Here is a 21,557-nt window from a genome sequence, read left to right on the forward strand (position 1 = left end):
ATCCAAAGTAATGCCACAAGCCTGGCAGGGTGCAAGCAGGCCCAACAGGAACCAATACCACTCCAAAGTGACTCCTGCCCCAAGGAGAGGGAAAAATAACCACACACACTATTCTGACTGCTCCCCAGCAGTGGGCTGAGGGCAGATATCTGGTCTGACTGTGGGCCCCACCCACCAACAAAAGCTTCTCAGAGGACAACACAGGGAAAGTGCCCTGCAGTTATGTATTACTGCATCTCTGGAGAATGCCTGGTCTAACTCAGCTCAAGCCAAAGGTGGTCTCAGACTGGCCCACTAACAGCATAGGGACCAAACCCTGCCCAGAATGGGCAGAGAGCCATTGCAGATGATGGGACTGAAGGCAGAAGCAGCTCAGCCACAACAGTAGGGCACAGGCAACACACATTGGAGAAACCCCTGAAGCACCAGGTTCTGGTGAACAGGAGATAATGCACTGCAGGGCACTACAGAACCTCTTCTTCATAAGGCCACTACTTCCAAGAGCAGGAGACACAGCCGACATTCCTAACACAGAGAAACAGACACAGAGATAGACAAAATGAGGAGACAGGGGAATATGTCCCCAGTAAAAGAAAAGGACAAAATCAAAGCAAACAGAGATAGGTAATATGCCTGATAGAGAATTTAAAGTAATGGTCATAAAAATACTCATGGGACTTGAGAAAAGGGTAGAGGACCTCAGTGAGACTCTCAACGAAGAAAGAACATAAAAATGAACCAGTAAGAGATGAAGCACTCAATAACTGAAATTAAAAATACACTAGAGGGAATAAATAGTAGACTACAGGAAGCAGAAAAATGGATCAGTGACCTGGAAGATAGATTAATGGCAAGCAATCAAGGTGAAGAAGAGAGAGAAAAAAATAATAAAAACTGAAAATAAGACTTAAGGAATTCAGTGACACCATCAATTTGCTTAATAGGGATCCTAGGAAGAGAACAGAGAAAAAAGGAGGAAGATAACTTATTTGAGGAAATACTAGCTGAGGGTGCCTGGGTGGCTCAGTCGGTTAAGCATCTGCCTTCAGCTCAGGTCATGATCCCAGGGTTCTGGGATTGAGCCCCCCATCGGGCTCCCTGGGAGCCTGCTTCTCCCTCTCCCTCTGCCTGCCACTCCCCCTGCTTGTGCGTGTTCTCTGTCAAATAAATAAAATCTTAAGAAAAAAAAAAAATACTAGCTGAAAATTTCCCCAATCCAGGGAAGGAAACAGAAATCCAGATCCAAGAAGCAAAGAAAGCCCCCAACAAAATCAACCTAAGGAGGTCCACACCAAGACACATAGTAATTAAAATGGTAAAACGTACAGATAATGAGAATTTTAAAAGCAGCAAGAAAAAACAGTTATAAACAAGGGAAACCCAATAAGGCTATCAACAGATTTTTCAGCAGAAACTTTGTAGGCCAGAAGAGAGTGACATGATATATTCAAAGGGCTGAAAGAAAAAACAAAAACAAAAAAAAACCTCCAGCCAAGAATACTCTATCCAGCAAGGCTATCATTCAGAATAGAAGGAGAGAGAGAGTTTCCCAGATAAACAGAAGTTAAAGGAATGCATCACCATTAAACCAGTGCTACAAGAAATGTTAAAGGGAACTCTTTGAGTGGAAAGGAAAGACCATAAGCAGGAATGAGAAAAGTAAAATTAAGTATATCTATAAAAATCAGTCAAGAGATTCATAAAATAAAAGGATGTAAAGTTTGACACCATATACCTAAAAAAGGTATAGGAGTACAGAAGGGGGAGAGGAGTAAAGAATGGGTTGAAACTTAAGCAGTCATCAACGTAATATAGACTGCTATCTGCAAAAGATGTTATATACAAACCTAATGATAACCACAAATCAAAAATCAGTAATATGCAAAAAATAAAGGAATCCAAGTATATCACTAAACCAGCAAACTGTGAGAGAAAAGAACAAAAAGGAATAGAGAAGAACTACAAAACCATAAAACAAGTAACAAAGTGGCAATGAGTACGTAAGTACATACCTATCAATAATTACTTCAAATATAAATGGACTAAACACTCCAATCCAAAAGACACAGGGTAACAGAATGGATAAAAAGCAAAGCCCATCTATATGCTGTCTACAAGAGACTCATTTCAGACCTAAAGACACATGTAGATCGAAAGTAAAAGGATGGAAAAGCATTTACCATGAAAATGGAAGGAAAAAATAGCCAGGGTAACAATACTTAGACAAAATAGACTTTAAACAAAGACTGTAACAAGAAACAAAGAAGGACACTATATCATTATAAGGGGAACAATCCAACAAGAAGATATAACAATTGTAAATAGTTACGCATCCAACATGGGAGCACCCAAATACATAAAGCAGCTAATAACAAACATAAAGGAACTAATCAATAGTAATACAATAATAGGGGACTTTAACACCCCACTTATATGAATGGCTAGATCACCCAAACAGATTAAAATAAAAAAAAAGGGAAACAGTGGCTTTGAATGACACATTGGACCATATGGATTTAACAGATATATTCAGAATATCCCATCCTAAAACATCAGAGTACACATTCTTTTCAAGTGCACATGGAACATTCTCCAGAATAGATCACATATTAGGCCAGAAACCAAGTCTCAATAAATTCAAAAAGATTGAAGTCATACCCTGCACATCTTTTTTCTTTCTTTCTTTTTTTTTTTTTTTTAAGATTTTATTTGACAGAGAGAGACACAGCGAGAGAGGGAACACAAGCAGGGGGAGTGGGAGAGGGAGAAGCAGGCTTCCCGCAAAGCAGGGAGCCCGACGTGGGGCTCGATCCCAGGACCCTGGGATCATGACCCGAGCTGAAGGCAGACGCTTAACGACTGAGCCACCCAGGCGCCCCCCTGCGCATCTTTTCTGACCACAACAATATAAAACTACAAAGCAACCAGAAGAAAAAATCTGGAAAGAGCACAAATACATGGAGGTTAAATAACATGCTACTAAACAATGAATGGGTCAACCAAGAATCAGAGAAGAAATAAAAATACATGGAGACAAGTGAAAATGAAAACACAGTGGTCCAAAATCTTTGTGATCCAGCAAAAGCTGTTACGAGAGGTAAGTGGAAAGCAATATAGGCTTAACTCAAGAAGCAAGAAAAATCTCAAACAATCTAACTTTACGCCTACAGGAGCTAGAAAAAGAATAAACAAAACTCAAAACCAGCAGAAGGAAGAAAATAATAAAGATTAGAGCAGAAATAAAGGACATAGAAACTAAAACAAAACAAAACAAAACAATAGAACGGACCAATGAAACCAGGAGCTGGTTCTTTGAGAAAATCAACAAAATTGATAAACCTTCAGTCAGACGAGAGAGAGAGAACTCAAAATCAGAAATGATAGAGGAGAAATAACAACTGACACCACAGAAATACAAAGGATTGTAAGAGAATATACAATTTGGACAATCTAGAAGATATGGATAAATTCCTAGAAACACATACCCTTCCAAAATCAGGAAGAAATAGAAAATGTGAACAAAGCAATTACCAGGAATGGAATTGAATTAGTAATCAAAAAACTCCCAACAAGCAAAAGTCCAGGACCAGATGGCTTCACAGGTGAATTATATGAAACATTTTATTTCATTTTATTTTTAAGATTTATTTATTTGAAGCGGGGAGGGGCAGAGGGAGAAAGTCTCAAAGAGATTCCGCACTGAGCGCAGAGCCAAACACAGGGCTCCATCTCACGACCCTGAGATCACAACCTGAGCCGAAACCAAGAACTGGCCACTTAATCAACTGCACCCCCAGACCCCCTATGAAACATCTTAAAGAACAGTTAATACCTATTCTTCTCAAATTATTCCAAAAAACAGAAGAGGAAAGAAAGCTAAATTCATTCTGAGACCAGAATTATCCTGATACCAAAACCAGATAAGTATGCCACAAAAAAAGAGAACTACAGGACAGTGTCTCTGATGAACACATATGTTAAAATCCTCAACAAAAATATTAGCAAAACAAATCCAACTACACATTAAAAAAAAATCATTCACCATAATTAAGTTGGATTTATTCCCGGGATGCAAGGGTGGCTCAATATTCACAAATCAGTCAACTTGATATATCAATAAAAGGATAAAAATCATATGATGATTTCAATAGGTACAGAAAAAGCATGACAAAATACAACATCCATTCATGATAAAAACCGTCAAGAAAGTAGGTTTAGAGGGAACATATACCAACATAATAAAGGCCATATATGAAAAACCCACAACTAACATCATACACAACAGGGAAAAACTGAGAGCTTTTCTCCTAAGGTAAGGAACAGAACAAGGATGTCCACTCTCACCACTTTAATTCACCGTTGTACTGGAAGTCCTAGCCACAGCAATCAGATAACAAAAAGAAATAAAAGGCATCCAAATTGGTAAGGAAGAAGTAAAACTTTCACTATTTGCAGAAGACATGATACTATTATACAGAGAACCCTAAAGACTCCACCAAAAATCTACTAGAATAAATGAATTCAGTAAAGTTGCAAGATACAAAATCAATATACAGAAATCCATTGCATTTCTATATACTAATAATGAAGCTGTAGAAAGAGAAATTAAGAAAATAATCCCATTTATAATTGCACCCAAAATAAAATACCTAGGAATAATCTTAACCCAGGAGGAGAAAGACCTGTACTCTGAAAACTGTAAAACACTGATAAAAGAAATTGAAGATGACACAAAGAAATGGCAAGATATTCCATGCTCATGGATTGGAAGAACAAATATTGTTACAATGTCCATACCACCCAAAGCAATCTATGAATTTAATGCAATCCCTATCAAAATACCAACAGCACTTTTCACAGAACTAGAACAAACAATCCTAAAATTTGTATGGAACCACAAAAGACCCCAAATAGCCAAAGGAATTTTGAAAAAGAAGAAGAAACCTGGAGGTATAATAATCCTGAATTTTTCAAGATATAGTACAAAGCTGTAGTAATCAAAACAGTATGGTACTGGCACAAAAACAGACACATAGATCAACAGAATAGAATGGAAATAAACCCAGAAATAAAACCATGATTATATGGTCAATTAATCTTTGACAAAGGAGACAAAAATATGCAATGAGAAAAAGACAGTCTCTTCAACAAATGGTGTTGGGAAAACTGGACAGCCACATGCAAAAGAATGAAATTGGGTCACTTTCTTATATCATACACAAAAATAAACTCAAAATGGATTAAGGATCTAAATGTAAGACCTGAAACCATAAAAATCCTAGAAGAGAACACAGGCAGTAATTTCTCTGACATTGGCTATAGAAATGTTTTTCTAGATATGTCTCCTGAGGCAAGGGAAACAAAAGCAAAAATAAACTACTGGGCTATATCAAAATAAAGCTTCTGCACAGCGAGGGAAACAATCAACAAAACTAAAAGGCAACCTACTGAATGGGAGAAGATATTTGCAAATGGCATATCCAATAAAGGGTTAATATCCGAAGTATATAAAGAACTTATAAAAACTCAATGCCCACTAAAAAAAGAAAAACAATAAATCCAAAAAAACCCTCAATGTCCAAAAAACAAATAATCCAATTAAAAATGGGCAGAAGACATGAACAAACATTTCCAAAAAAGATAAACAGATGACCAACAGATACATGAAAAATGTTCAACATTACTTATCATCAGAGAAATCCAAGTCAAAACTACAATGAGACATCACCTCACACCTGTCAGAATGGTTAAAATCAACAACACAAGAAACAAAGGTGTTGGGGAGGATGTGGAGAAAAAGGAAGCCTCTTGCGCTATTGTTGCGATTGCAAACTGGTGCAGCCACTCTGGAAAATAGTATGGAGGTTCCTCAAAAAGTTAAAAATAGAACTACCCTACAATCCAGCATTCACACTACTGGGTATTAACCCAAAGAATACAAAAACACTAATTCAAAGGGATACATGCACCCCAATGTTTATAGCAGCGTTATTAATAATAGCCAATGGGGCACCTGGGTGGCTCAGTTGTTAAGTGTCTGCCTTCGGCTCGGGTCATGATCCCAGGGTCCTGGGATCGAGCCTCGCATTGGGCTCCCTGCTCGGCAGGAAGCCTGCTTCTCCTTCTCCCACTCCCCCTGCTTGTATTCCCTCTCTTCGCTGTGTCTCTGTCAAATAAATAAATAAAATCTTTAAAAAGAAAAAATAGCCAAGATACATGGAAGCTGCTCAAGTGTCCATTAACTGATGAATGGATAAAGAAAATGTGGTGTATATGTACAATGAAATAGTGTTCAGCCGTAAAAAAGAATGAAATCTTGCCACTTGCAACAACATAGATGGAGCTAGAGAGTATAATGCTAAGCAAAAGAAGTTAGAAAAAGACAAATACCATATGATCTCACTCATATGTGGAATTTAAGAAACAAACGAGCAAAGGGGGGAAAAAAGAGAGAAAAGCAAACCAAGAAACAGACTCTTAACTATAGAGAACAAACAGAGGGTAACCAGAGGGGAGGTTGGTGGGGAGATGGGTGAAAATAGGTGATGGGAATTAAGAAGTACACTTGTCATGATGAACCCCTGGTGATTAAAATAAAAACTTAAAAAAAATGCAATTCAAAAACAGGAAAAATTCAATCATATTGTTTTGGAATGAATACATAGGTGGTAAAACCTAATATGATTATCATAAGCCTGGCTGATTACTTCCAGTGAGGAATGTATTATGATCCAGAAGGGTACACAGTAGTTTCTGGGGCGCCAGTACTGTTCTATTTCTTGAACTGGATGCTTCCAGAAATATGTATCTTGGATACTTTTTGTATACATATGTTATACTTCACATTAAAAAAAAAACCGGGATAGTAAGGATAAAACACCAGTCCACACAGATGAATACAGCTAGAAAAAAACATAATTATGTTGACTGGTTCATAACCATAAACCTTAAAGGGAGGTTCGGGCTGCCAGGTAATCATACATTTGCCCACTAACTCTCCTAGAAATATTTTATACCTTTCTGTTCTGAAACCTCCAGCATCTCCTCTCCCATCCTCATCTTCAGTTAACTATTGTTTCCTACTTCACTGAGAAAAATGGAAGTAAAGACAACTTCCACAGACTTACCACCATAAATACCCATGTCCCAGAATTTTGCACCCACATATTCTACCTTCCCTCAGAGCTCAACTCTCCATGCTACCATCCTAAGGCTAGTCCACCTATTTGTGCACCAGATCCCATTCCTTCTTGCCTTCTCAAAGACAGTATTACAGCAACTCTCCCATCTGTCACCCATATCATCAATTTCCTTCAGTAAACGTGCTACTATGTCTTAACCCAACTTCTCCACCAACTGCTACCACATTTCTTCCGCTTTTAGTTAAATTTCTTGAAAAAGTTGTCTGCAGTTACTGTCTCTGATCCTTTTCCTTCCATTCTCTCCTAAACCCACCACAATCTCGGGTTTTTGGCTGGTCAAAACTGCTCATCAAGATAATAACTTCTTATGGTCAACTGTTGGCTCTCATCTTCCTTATTTATCAGGAGCATGTGACACAGGTTGTATCACTCCTTGCTCTTTGATAGATTTGCATCACTTTGGTTTTTGGTAAAGCACTCTTTTCTGATTTTCCCCTTATATATAAACCGGGCATTCCTGCTCCATCTCCACTGCTGGCTGATTCCTCTTCTTCCTTACTTAATGTTGGAATATCCCAGTATGTCTTTGGTATTCTTCCATCCACCTATACTCATTCTCTTGGTACTGTCATTCAGACTCATGATTTAAATACATCTTTATACAACACCTCCAGTTCAGATCCTTCTCTTAAACTCCAGACTCATTTATAATGTCTACTAGACATCTGAAATTCCACATGTCCAAAACTAATTTCCCCAATTTTCCCCCAAAACCTGCTCCACCACTTATTAACCATCCTTATCTCTATTTAAGGCAATGCCACCCTGTTGCTAAGACCAAAAACTCTGGCGTCATCCGTGTTTTCTCTCCCCCAATCTAGACCATTAATAAATCCAGGGTATTCCATCTTCCAAATATATCCAGAATTTAAGATTTCTTCACCTCCTCCACTGTTACCACTCAGTCCAAGCCACATTCATATCTCACTTGGATTATTGCAATGGCCTCTTATCTTGTCTGTTTATACCCTTGACCCTCTACACCCTATTCTTAACGTAGCAGCAGAAAGACCCTTTTAACATTTAATTTACATATTACCTTTCCCCTGCTCAAAATCCTGTAACGGCTACTCATCTTACTCAGATGAAAAACCAACTATGCATGCCCAGGGCAATATAAACCTTTTCTTTTCTGGGTTTAGGAAGCATAAAAATAAACGTGATTCCTAAAGCCAATCCTCAAACCACTTCTGGCCTAAGAATAACTTTTACTTACTCCACACTGAATGAGGACAGTGCACTACATTTTTATAAATGTCTCTGTTTATTCCTTTTAACATGTGGCTTTTCCTATTTTTTGTTAATGTTATATTTTTAATAAAATAACCGTTATTGTATATGGAAAGTTTTTTAAAACACTTTATCACTTGCAAAATAAAGTTTTGGTAGAACTAAATTTTAATGCCTTCACCATTTCTCCTCTCTATGCATTTTTTTCTGAACTAAAAACCAGAACACTTTTACTGGTATATGGAATTGAAAAGTCTGGGGCTACTAGCCAAAAGGGTTTAACAAGCATGTACTAAAGCATAGGTTAAGGAGAAATTATACTGACTAGATTATTAGACCCCTCTGCAGCTGTGTCAGGACTAGCTGTGTGACATTAAAGTTTTTTGCCTCTCTGATCCTCTCTTTCCTCATCCATAATACCCATTAAAGTACCCATTTCATAGAAATAGGAAAATTAAATGAGTTGATACATTTAAAATATATTGACACATAATAGCCACATGTGTGTTTAGTTAGTGCAACACTATTAACTACATATTTAGTTAATGTAACGTTAATACAGTAGTGTATGGTGGGAGAGAGAGTGGAAGGAGGGTTAGTGGGAGTGGATCATATTAACGCACAGAAGTATTTTATCCATTTAGGTTCAGAACTGCTGGCATATGGTGATAATAAAAAGCATTTTGGTCAGATTCATTATTGTTTGTAAATTCTCTGCAGACCGTTTACCCCCTTCTTGCCTTCACCAGCATACACCACAGCAAAAGACCATCTCTCACATTCACTCACTATTAACAGAGTAATAGGCATAGTATATGGCAAGGACTCAGAAGGCAGTATTTGAGTAAGGTCACCACATATTCTTAAATAAACTAATGGTGATTATTTAGAGAATAAAAATATTCACTTACCTTTTTTGAATTTATGTACGGGGAGTTTCTTAAGTTGATCTTTACGAAGTCTGTTTCTTCTAGCTCTATGTCTGTCCTGGATGAATTTTGTAATCTAAAAATAAAGAAAAAAAAACAAATCAGATATTAAACATGCAAGTAGAAAATGGCCATTAAAATAACAGACATGTTTCTGGATAGCTGCTGTAAATCAATTCAATTTACTTAAACCCCAATTGCAATATCATTAATTGAAGCACTAATTACATAAGTAAATAGTTCACCTCAAATTATCCTTTGAATTTTTAATCATTGACCTAAGTTATCTTTATCTACTCTAACAGAAACATTATAAATAACATAGAACTGTTTGTTTGTAAATATAAATGATAGACCACAGGTTATAAAGACTCCACTGGATCAAGAAGAAGGCAGAGTTGAAATTTCTATAAGTTACAAACTAATAAAGTTTTCAACACACATTTATTAGTCACTGCACTTTCAGTTGTAAGCAGCAAACTGAATAGAAGTACTACAAAACACCTGTACTACAAATACTCAGAAATGCTGGATAAAATATGCAAAATATTTTCAAATATAAGTGACTCTGCTTGCAAGAATGAAAAGGAAGTCTACGGGACCAGAGCCAAATGCCCAAAATTACATCCATAAAACGGAAATTCTGATAAATTTGACTGTATCAATATTAAGGACTTCTATCCTCAAAAGACACTTAAAAAATAAAAGACAAACCACAGACTGAGAGAAAAGATTTGCAAATTGCGTATTTGATAAGGGATTTGTATCCAGAATTTATGAAGAACTCAAAACAATAAAAAAAAAAAAAAACCAAACAAGCAAACCAATAGAAAAAAAAATGGACAAAATATCTGAATAAATGCTTCATCACAGAAGACAGCTGCATGGAAAATAAGCACTGGAAGAGATACTCAACATAATTAGTCAATGACAAATGACAATTCAAATCACAAATGCCACTATACACTCCATGAAAATGACTACAATTAAAAAGAATAACTATGGGGTGCCTGGGTGGCTCAGTCGTTAAGTGTCTGCCTTCGGCTCAGGTGGTGATCCCAGGGTCCTGGGATCGAGCCTGGCATTGGGTTCCCTGCTCCGCGGGAAGCCTGCTTCTCCCTCTTCCACTCCCCCTGCTCGTGTTCCCTCTCTTGCTGTCTCTCTCTGTCAAATAAATAAAATAAAATAAAAATCTTAAAGAAAAAAAAAAAAAGGCTAACTATATCAAGTGTTGGCCAGGAAATAGAGGAACTGGCACTGTGATATGCTACTGGTATAACCCCTTGAGAATGCTGATGGCTTTTTTATAACTTTAAACACACATTTACCATATGACTCAATCATCCCACTTCTACTTATATTTACCCAATGGAAATGAAAGTACCAATTCATATAGCAACTTGTACACAAATGTCCATATCAGCTTTATTTGTAATATCCAAAAACCAGAAACAACTCAAATGTCTATCAACAGGTAAATGGATAAACTGTGATATATTTATATAATCAAATATAACTGGGTTAAAAAAAATGAATCAATACACTCAATAAAATATATGAATCTCAAAATAATCATCCTGAGAAAAAGAAGGCAGACACAGAAAAGTACATAATATATGACTCCATGTGTATAAAGCTGAAAAAAATGGCAACTAATATATAATGACCAAAAGCAGATCTGTGTTAGGGATGGGGGGGTAGGAAAAGGATAAGGATGTGAAGGGGTGAGAGGGAGGGATCATTATGAAGCTTGAGGAAGTTTTTTGAGTTGACTGATATTTCAGTATCTTGATTGTGGTAGTGATTTCACAGGTAGGCATGCGTGTGTGTGTGTGTGTGTGTGTGTGTCTCAAAACTTACCAAATTGTATAATTTAAATATGTGCAGTTTATTATATGTTAATTATACCTCAAAAGTGATTATTAAAAAAACTGAATAGTAACCACTAGAAGAATAACCCTATAATTTAAGTTTTTAAACCAGTAGGAGAAAGACTGAGACAGAGTTGAGTAATCCAAATCTGCAAAGAAGAAAAAATAATAAAAAGTAAGCAATAGAAATTATTCCAAATATATGTGTAATCACAAAAATATAAGTAGATTAAATTCACCAGGTTTTTTTTTTTTGAAGAGTACATCATATTGGATAAAGAAAAAATTCCAACCATATGCTATTTACGAGACAAAAAATTAGAACTTAATGACACATTAAGAAAAATATAAAGGTAAAAAATAAAGGAATAAAGATATACCATGGCAATACAAGCAAAAGAAAAATTGATGTATCAAGTAAAACAGAACTTAAGACAAAAATCATCATTAGGAGGTAGTCATGACAATGATTAAAAAAAAATCCTAGAAAAACGACAAAATTATGGGCATTCACGAGCTCAGTAACTTATTGTTGAAGCAGAGAAAAAAATTAGACTACAGACCTATGCTGCCCAATATGATAGCCACTAGGCACTTGAAATGTGATTAGTTATCATTTGAGATTTGCTATAAAAGTATAAAATATACACCAGATTGTAAATACTTAGTAAAAAATAAATGTAAAATATATTTTATAGTTATTTGTATTAACTGAATGTTGAAATACATTTTAGATTTATCAGGTTAAATTTAGTATTTAAATTAATTTCACCTGTTACTTTTTATCTTTTTAATTTGGCTACCAAAAAATTTAAAATTACAATAAATGTGGCTTCACAGTATTGTTCTATTGCCTAGTATTGTTTTAGAAAACACAAGAGTACAAAAACTGGGGCGCCTGGGTGGCTCAGATGGTTAAGCGTCTGCCTTCGGCTCAGGTCATGATCCCGGGGTCCCGGGATCGAGTCCCGCATCGGGCTCCCTGCTAGGCGGGGAGCCTGCTTCTCCCTCTGCCTCTGCCTCTCTCTCTCTCTCTCTCTGACTCTCATGAATAAATAAAAATAAAAAAAAAAAAAAAAAAAGAGTACAAAAACTGTAGAGAACTCTGATGCTTGCACAATTCTGTGAATATACTAAAGACCACTGAATTACGTACTTTTAATGGGTCGATTTTATGTTATGTGAATTCTATCTTGATAAAACGGTTTTAAAAATATTTTTTGAAAAAAGACTATACAAAACAGTTGCACAAGCGCAAACTAATGTACATACCTAGAACTTTGCACTCCATAATTCTTTTCACATATGTGGGGGATGATCACAAAATTTAGCCACAAAGCAGGTCTTTGGAAATAACCAAAGAATCTATTAACATACAGTGTCTTCTGACCACAATAAAACTGAATTAGAAATCAATAGAAAAAAAAGATATGGAAAAAATATATGTATTTTGGAAATTTAAAACTTTATTAAAACAGTTCAGACGTCACAGAAGAAATCATAGTGGATATATGATCATGGAGAAATACGATCATGAGAAATAAGATCATGAACTGGCAGACAGAGGCAGGTGGAGTACCTAACACAGTGTAGAAAGAAATACAACTTTTTACTGAACCATAGAATTAGATTACCTTACCCACCCAGATACAAACAAAACAACTCTAGAATGGGACAGGCCTTCCCTTCACCCAGTCCTAGAACGCAAGAACTAGTCCTGGATGAGGTGGAGATAGGTTAATCCCAAGAGAAAGGTGGAGCTGAGCAAAACATGCCCTAGGTTGATTCTTCCCAAATACAACACACAGATCAGATACGTCCTCTCTCCTAAGACCAAATGAGTGAAAGGGTAAAGAAGGGCTAGGAGTTATAGTAATTGAGTTCTCCCTTCTTGATGGAAACATCAAGACTGGTAAAGAAACATCCTATATATCAAAAAAAAATTTTTAATGTAAATCAAATTAAAATACAAATATTCCTTACCAAAAGCTGTGAGTTGCAGCTAAAGTAATTGTTAAACAGAAATTTATAACCTAAATGAGTATACCAGAAAGAAAATATTAATAAGCATTCAGCTGAACAGGCTAGAAAAAGAAAAGCCATCTTATCCAAATAAAATAGAAGAAAGAAAATTATGCTAAGAGCAGAAATTCATGAACAAATTGTGTTGGGAAAAGTGGACAGCCACATACAGAAGAATGAAACTGGACTACTTTCTTACACCATATACAAAAAATTGCACAACATTACTTGACCATCAGAGAAATACAAATCAAAATCACAATGAGGTATCACCTCACACGGTCAGAATGGCTAAAATTAACAACTCAGGAAACAACAGATGCTGGTGAGGATGCGGAGGAAGGGGAACCCTCCTACGCTGTTGGTGGGAATGCAAGCTGGTGCAGCCACTCTGGTAAACAGTATGGAGGTTCCTCAAAAAGTTGAAAATAGAGGTACCCTACAACCCAACAACTGCACTACTAGGTTTTTATTCACAGGATACAAACATAACGATATGAAGGGGCACATGAACCCCAATGTTTACAGCAGCAATGTCCACAGCAGCCAAACTATGGAAAGAGCCCAGATGTCCATCGAGAGATGAATGGATAAAGAAGATGTGGTGTGTGTGTGTGTGTGTGCGCGCGCGCCTCCACGCGCGCACATATATACACACACACACACACGAATATTATTCAGCCATCAATAAGAATGAAATCTTGTCATTTGCAACAACATAGATGGAACTAGAGGGTATTATGCTCAGTGAAATAAGTCAGAGAAAGACAAATACCGTAGGATTTCACTCATATGTGGAATTTAAGAAACAAAACAGATGAATATAGGGGAAGGGAAGGAAAAATAAAATAAGATGAAAATTGAGAGGGAGGCAAACCGTAAGAGATGCTGAACTCCAGGAAACAAAATGAGGGTGGCTGGAGGGAAGGGGGTAGGTGGAAGGGATAATTGGGTGATGGGCATTAAGGAGGGCACTTGTAATGAGCACTAGGCCTTATATGCAACTGATGAATCACTAAATTCTACATCTGAAACTAATGAAAAAAAAAAGACCAGAAATTCAGGAGATAGATAAAAAAAGAAAGTGCAGACTTTAGAATTTAACTTCCACTGGAATCTAAGCTGCTTTACATCAGGCATTTTTACCAGTTTGGTTCACTGATGAATCTTGGGACCCCATAGCAGTGCATCATAGATGCAAAATAAATATTTGTTGAGTGAAAGGAACAAGAGAAAACCCTCAAGGTCTACTTCTTTGAAAGACAAAACAGATAAACTTCTGATAACACTGTGAAAGGCATGGACAAATATGAATAAAGAGAACTCATTTCACATACAGTAGAAATTCTCTTTAAAAAAAATTCTCTTTAAATTGTTATGTGAGTAGCACTCGATTCCACTATACTTGAAAACAGATAAAATAGACAATTTCTTAGAAATATAATCTAGGGGGAGCCTGGGTGACTCAGTCGGGTAAGTGTCTGACTCTTGATTTCGGCTCAGGTCATGATCTCAGGGTTGTGAGATCAAGCCCCACATCGGGCTCCACGCTGGGCGTGGTAGTAGAAAAAGTAGACAACCATCTGAATGTCCAGGTAACTATGAAAAAAAGTCAACAGGCCTAGATGATTTTGTAAACAACCTTCACCAAAAAGTAATATATAATCCCAACTTTATCAAAAACTGTTTTAGAAAACAGAAAATAAGGGTTACTAGTTTTATGGGGCTAGTTTTATCTTGTCTAGTTATTTATTTGTAACTGCTTATAAGTGGACCCATGCGGTTCAAATCCATGTCGCTCAAGGGTCAACTGCATGGCAAAATACACATAACATTAAACTTACTATCTTGACCATTTTTAAGTGTACGGCTCTGTGGCATTAAGTACATTCACACTACTGTGCTACCATCACCGCCATCCATCCATAAAACTCTTTCCATCTTGCAAAACTGAAACCCTGTATTCATTAAACAATAATTCCCCACCCTCCCCTCCCTACAACCCCTGGCAACTACCAATCTACTTTCTGTCTCTGAAATCTGACTACTCTAGGTACCCCATATAAACAGAATCATACAGTATTTGTTCTTTTGTGACTAGCTTATTTCAGTTAGCATGTCTTTAAGGATCATCTACATTGCACATGTATCAGAATTCCCTTCGTTTTTGAAGCTAACATTCCATTGTATGTCTATACCACATTGTGTTTATCTGAAAACCCATTTTGTTCATCCACTGATGGACAATTTGGTTGCTTCCACCTTTGGGTATTACAAATAATGCTATTATGAACAAAGGTGTACAAGTATCTGTCCAACTCTCTGTTTTCAAATCTTTTGGGTATGCACCCAAAGTGGAGTTGCTGGATATAATAATTTGTTTAATTTTTTGAGGACTTGCCATACCGTTTTCTACAGTGGCTGCTCCATGTGCTCATGGGATTGTCCAGTTTTGACATCAAGATTATTCTAGGGGTGCCTAGGTGGCTCAGTAGGTTAAGAATCCAACTCTTGATTTCGGCTCAGGTCATGATCTCAGGGTTGTGAGATTGAGCCCTGCTGAGCATGGAGTTGGCTTAAGATTCTCTTTCTCCCTCTCCCTCTCCCCCTCCTCTCTTGCTCCCTCACCCTCTCTCTATCTCTCTCCCTCCCTAAAAAACAAAACAAAATAATTCCATTTAAAAAAAAAAAAAGATTATTCTGGCCCCATAATACTAAAACTTTCCCTTATCTGGACATTCAAAATGCTAATATTTTATTTAGGATTTTTGCATCTGTACAAGTGTAGAACTAACTGATCCGTATTAGAAATCTGAGTAATCCAAAATGCAAAGCCAAAATTTATACATTATAATCAAATACAAGGATTTTTAAAATTTACAAAATAATGTAATCCAACATAAAAAGAGAGTAAAAGAGAAAAAAACCAATGATCATTACAACAGATAAAAGACATATAATTCAGCACCCATTCATCATTAAATAAGGAAAAAGAAAATTTTGGTTTATTTCTAATCCTTATACAGTTTTTTTCCTCTCAATTTATCAGAAAAGACGGCATACTGTTAAATAGGAGGTTCAACAGTAAGTAGCCTTTTTTTGTTTTTTCTGACTTTCTAGGGAAGTCTCCTAATAAGTTAACCATTTAATGATGTTCATTTTCAGTTTTTAGTCAATAATCTTTACTGATTTAAGGGTATTTACATCTACTCCTACTCTGCCAACGGTATTTTTTGTTATTCTTTCTATTATTTTTTGCTCTATACTGAAAACCTCAGGGAATCAATAAATTCAAATTACCAGAGTAGAATTCAGCAAGTTTGTAGATACAAGATTAATATATAAAAATGAAGTCCAGTGTCCAAATCTTGGTTTCTAAATATAACTCTTCAATAAAAGAAACCAGGGCTCCTTGAAGAAATGTCTAATTCTAGGGCTGGGGCAAGAAAAATATGAGTCTGAAGCTTCTTATAGTACCAGATACTAAAGAAGTGATTAGAAAAACTAAAGGACGCATCAAATCAAAGGGACAAATGACCCATCTTGACAGAGCTCTCCCTGGCCAAAGTTCAAAATTTGAACAAGATAAACAAGTAACATGGTATTGGATTATAACCCAAAGTATAAAATAAATATACAGGAGTACATATTAATACAAATAAATGATTGAAGAAATAAATAAATGCCAAGAAGAGGCACATCTTTCTTACAGAAGAATTCCAAATAATGTATATAGTAGATACTCTCTCCTACTCCCCACTCCAGATATTGTCTGCCCCTCCCCACCTTTAGGGTGTGCTATACAAGTGCCTCACTTCCGAAGTAAGGATAGCATAGAAAATGAGAAAATTATTAACTTTATAAAAAAGGGGGAAAACCTGGCTTAACCAAGGAATGAATGTTAATACCATTAGTGATGTTATGCAGATACCATGTACACCCTGCCATAAGAAGAAGGGCACTTCACCTCTGTTTTTAAAAACTTATTACCGCCTCCCCAAAAAAACCTATAACCCGGTGTAATCATAAGAAAAACATCAGATTGAGGGACGTTCCACAGGATACGTGGCCAAGACTCCCCAAGACTGTCAAGGTTATGAAAAACAGAGAGAGACTGAAACTGACAGACTGTCAGAGAACAGAGGAGCCTGGGAAGACATGCTAACTAAATAAAATGTGGTGCCCTGTTTTGGATCCTGGAACAGAAAGAGAATATTAATGGAAAAACTAATGAAATCTATACAAAGTCTGGAGTTTATTTACTAGTAATGTACCAATGTTAGTTTCTTAGTTTTGACAAGTGGACCAGGGTAATGTAAAATGAGGGAAACTAGATGAGGAATGTACAAGAACGCTCTTTTTTGCAATTTTCCTGTAAATCTTAACATTATTAAAAAATTAAAAGTTTGTTTTTAAAAAAATCAATAATCTTCTTGTATCCTAATAATAACCACTTAGAAAATGCAATTTCAAAAGTCTAACAAAAGGGGCGCCTGGGTGGCTCAGTCGATTAAGCGTCTGCCTTCAGCTCAGGTCATGATCCCAGGGTCCTAGGATCAAGTCCCGCATAGGGCTCCCTGCTCAGCAAGGAGTCTGCTTCTCCCTCTACCCCTCCCGCCTGCTTGTGCTAATAAATAAATAAAATCTTAAAAAAAAAAAAAAAAAAAGTCTAACAAAAGACATGCAAAATGTTTACAGAAAAAAAATTATTAAATTGATGGATATAAAAGATCTAAATAAAAAATACCACAGCATCACAGAAAGACTGAACATTTCAAAAATGGCTTTTACTCTCCAAATTAATCTATAATGTCCATATAATAATAAACTGGAATATTTTGAATGTTATTATAAATATTCTTTATAAAAAATAAAGTGAGAATACTGGGATTGTTTTATATGGTTGTGATTCTCTTTTAGTATCTATCTTAATACAGAGGTTTTCTCTTATCTGCTTCTGCCTTCAATTTGTTTTTGTATCACAAACCATGTAGCTTTTAGAAACTTCCACTTTAAACCCTGAGAGAATGAGGGTGACAAAAGGCAAATAATATTTTAGTATTATTATGAAAATAATTCTGACTTCACAGACCCATTAAGAGTCCTGGGACCATACTTTGGTAGCCACTGTTTTATAGATAATGTGTCATCACCCTTAACCTCAAGCATTCATGCTATTCTTTATTTACATTTTGATATGAAAATTCTCAAATACAGAGAAGAATTGAAGAAATTTTATAATACCCATATACCCACCACCTAGATTCTACAATTAACATTGTATTACACTTTTTATCACCTATCTTTCCATCCCTCTATTTACCCATCAAAACACCTCTTTCTCATTTTTTTTCAATGCACTTCAAAGTAAGTTGCAGATAATCAGTATATGTCTCCCCAAATACTTTAGCATATGTAACATTAGTTAGAGCTTAGTATTTCTTTTACAGTATTTTTTTTCCTTAGGTAAAATTTCTATACAATGATACGCAAAAAATTTAAGTGTACAGACATTTGTGCAACCTCTCTCAAGATACAGAACATGACTTAGCCCCAAAAAGTTCCCTCATACCCTTCTCAGTAAATCCCTTACCCCCTTCTTCCTAGCCCCCTAGAAGCAATCACTGTTCTGATTTTTCTACCCAGATTATCTTCACCTTTTCTAGACCCAATCATATAAATGGACTCATACAATATGTACCCCTTTATGTAAGGCTCCTCTCACTCAATACAATGTTTTTTAGAACCATCCATACTATTTTTAAAAATATATTTAACATTAATTTACCTACCATGAAAATGACTATCAAGATGAGACAGATGCCCACTATGATAAGGAAGGGGATTAGATAGTATTCCAGAGGAAGACTAAATTCTGGAACTAAGATAATGTGGCCCCTAGAAGAAAACAAAAATTAGTAATTGAGAAATACTAAGAGTTGCCAAATTATAATGTTAATTAAAAACAAAAACATTGTTTAAAAGGCATTTAGACATTACAATTCAATCCACTATACACATCACATCTTCTAATACACGATTTCCAGTAATTTAAGAGATACTTTCTCCATCTTTGTTTCTTCTACATATTTGCCAAAATAACTTGCCTACATAATTAAAGAAGCTTTTAGACTGGGTACAGGAAATCAGCCAATCAATACTTACTGTGTCCATCCTGGAAACATGTTATTTACTGAATTTAGTAACCTGGGCAAAATTCTGCATATTTTACATGCAAAATCAGCATTCAAACAATGGTAGTACCTTGGGTACTATGTCACCAAAACCCCCACCCCAATGTCTATATTTATCCTATTCATTGGTTCCTCCTATGGTAAAGCTCTGAAGCCACTATTAACAAAAATATCTTCCCTCCTCCCTATATGCTTTACATGAACTTCTTATACCAGGTACAGTGGACATAGCCCCTGTACTCTATATTCATCTGTGAGATAAGGAATACAAAACTGGTAAAGGAATTAATAAGAACTGTAGCTTCCTCCCTATTCTCCACCCTCCCCATTGCTTGACTGGAAAAAGCTTAAAAAAAAAAAAAAAAAAAGTATATGTTGTGGGGAAGGGATGGAGAATTCTACCTGCCTTGTTCCCCTTTGTTATTAACCATGTTATTACTTATGGTGGAATTACTATTACAAAAATTGACAGGGACTCATGAAATGAAACTGTGATCAGAATAGGCATGCTACTGGGGCGCCTGGGTGGCTCAGTCAGTTAAGTGTCTACCCTTGGCTCAGGTCATGATCTGGGGGTCGTTGGGATTGAGCCCCACATGGGGCTCCCTGCTCAGCAGGGAGTCTGCATGTCCCTCTTCCCCTCACCCTGCTCATGCTGTCTCTCTCTCTAATAAATAAAATCTTAAAAAAAAGAAAGAATGGGCACACTATTTTTGTTGTGTGAGCAAATTTTACATGGCTGCAAAATCCTGCATTAGAAAATATCTTCAGTGTGGGGAAGGGTCTGTATAATGGTGATAGGACTGCTTTCTCCATTGTACTCTTGTGCTACCGACCAGTATGGTGCCAGTAACACTACACTGTAACCCACTGCTGGGTGATTTTTAGGCAGTGAAGCCTGCTACTTCATAACACAAGGGTTAAATGCAAAACAAAAATTCTCAATAAAAGGGAAATAAAAACTGGTCAATTCCTTCCCCCACACAGAGATGTTTAGGACACCATAGGACTTAAGAAAAATAACATGAAATCAAATTAAGCAATTTTTAAGTCTTCATGCTATTATTTATTATATTCATATGTAGAGGGCTCTATCAAGCTTTACCAAATACAAAAACAAATAAAAAAGATAATGCAAGGAATTTCCCTCCCAGTAAGTTAAATATTTTCCCAAAACTGCTGAGAATGCTAGAAAAAAAGTAGCTTTTTATTTCAATCACTTTCCAGCAGAACAGGGGATGACAAAAGATTTGCATGCGTTTTTGTAGCTTTACATAAAATACTAAAATGACTGATCTATCAGGGTAAAAAGAGAAAAGCTGCAGGGCTGGGCTGCTGTATTTGATGCCGTATCTTCCAGCATGAGGCCAGGTCTGGAAGTAATGTCCCTACACTTGGCACAAATCTTCTGAAACCATCTGAGCCACTGCTGAGATAGTAACAGTGGTGCCACTTTTAAGTAGAAGAACCTTTCCGTATGACGCTAACCTTCTGCAACCTCCCTACCCCACTCCTACCAACCCGCTATAAATTAACATTGTCAAGGGTTAGAAGCCAGACTACGGCATACCTAAATTCAACCCATTATAGAATCTAAATATTTCAGCAATAGCAAACTTTACATCTCTTATATTGGTTTTCTTCTGCTCCTTTTACGTTAACAACTTTCTAATGTACATGTGGCATGGATGAGATAAACAAATAAACCCTGTCCTATGAGACAAGCCAAAGGGTTGCTCAGAAATGAACAGAACTGCCAGGTGAGAAGGAGCTAAATGAACAAAGCAGGAAGACTCAGGGAACTAGAAATTAAAAGACTTTATTGAAAACGTCCTACATATGTGTAACCACAGAAAAGAATCAATTCCAGAATTTTCTTGTAAGTACTGTGTTAGGATTCACAGACCTGGGTTCTAAATCTAGTATTCTTTATGTCCTATTAATGCTTGCCTGCTATACCTCAAACCATTTTAGTTTACTATCAAGATGTACTGTGAGAATTTTTAAAGGGTCTACAACTGATAGAAGGTTTTAAGCATCTTAAAGCAAGAGTTCAATGCACATTCAAGACACTGCTATTTCGTAAGCAAATTGCTAATGGTGGAGGGT

The 21,557-nt window shown here is 36.3% G+C and overlaps 1 protein-coding gene across 3 annotated transcripts in view; it reads right to left on the bottom strand.

Moving 5' to 3' along the window:
• RNF13 (ring finger protein 13) overlaps positions 1–21,557 on the bottom strand; it is a 166,631-nt gene that overhangs the window by 31,940 nt on the left and 113,134 nt on the right. For all 3 annotated transcript variants that reach the window (XM_032408465.1, XM_032408464.1, XM_032408466.1), the window contains exons 7-8: positions 19,047–19,152; positions 9,344–9,437 (exon numbers count right to left, since the gene is read on the bottom strand). In XM_032408465.1, the coding sequence (XP_032264356.1) occupies positions 9,344–9,437; positions 19,047–19,152 (200 nt within the window). The remainder of the gene's footprint in view (positions 1–9,343; positions 9,438–19,046; positions 19,153–21,557) is intronic.

This window comes from Phoca vitulina, unplaced genomic scaffold, assembly GCF_004348235.1.
Source record: "Phoca vitulina isolate PV1807 unplaced genomic scaffold, GSC_HSeal_1.0 scaffold10, whole genome shotgun sequence".
Taxonomy (NCBI): Eukaryota; Metazoa; Chordata; class Mammalia; order Carnivora; family Phocidae; genus Phoca; species Phoca vitulina.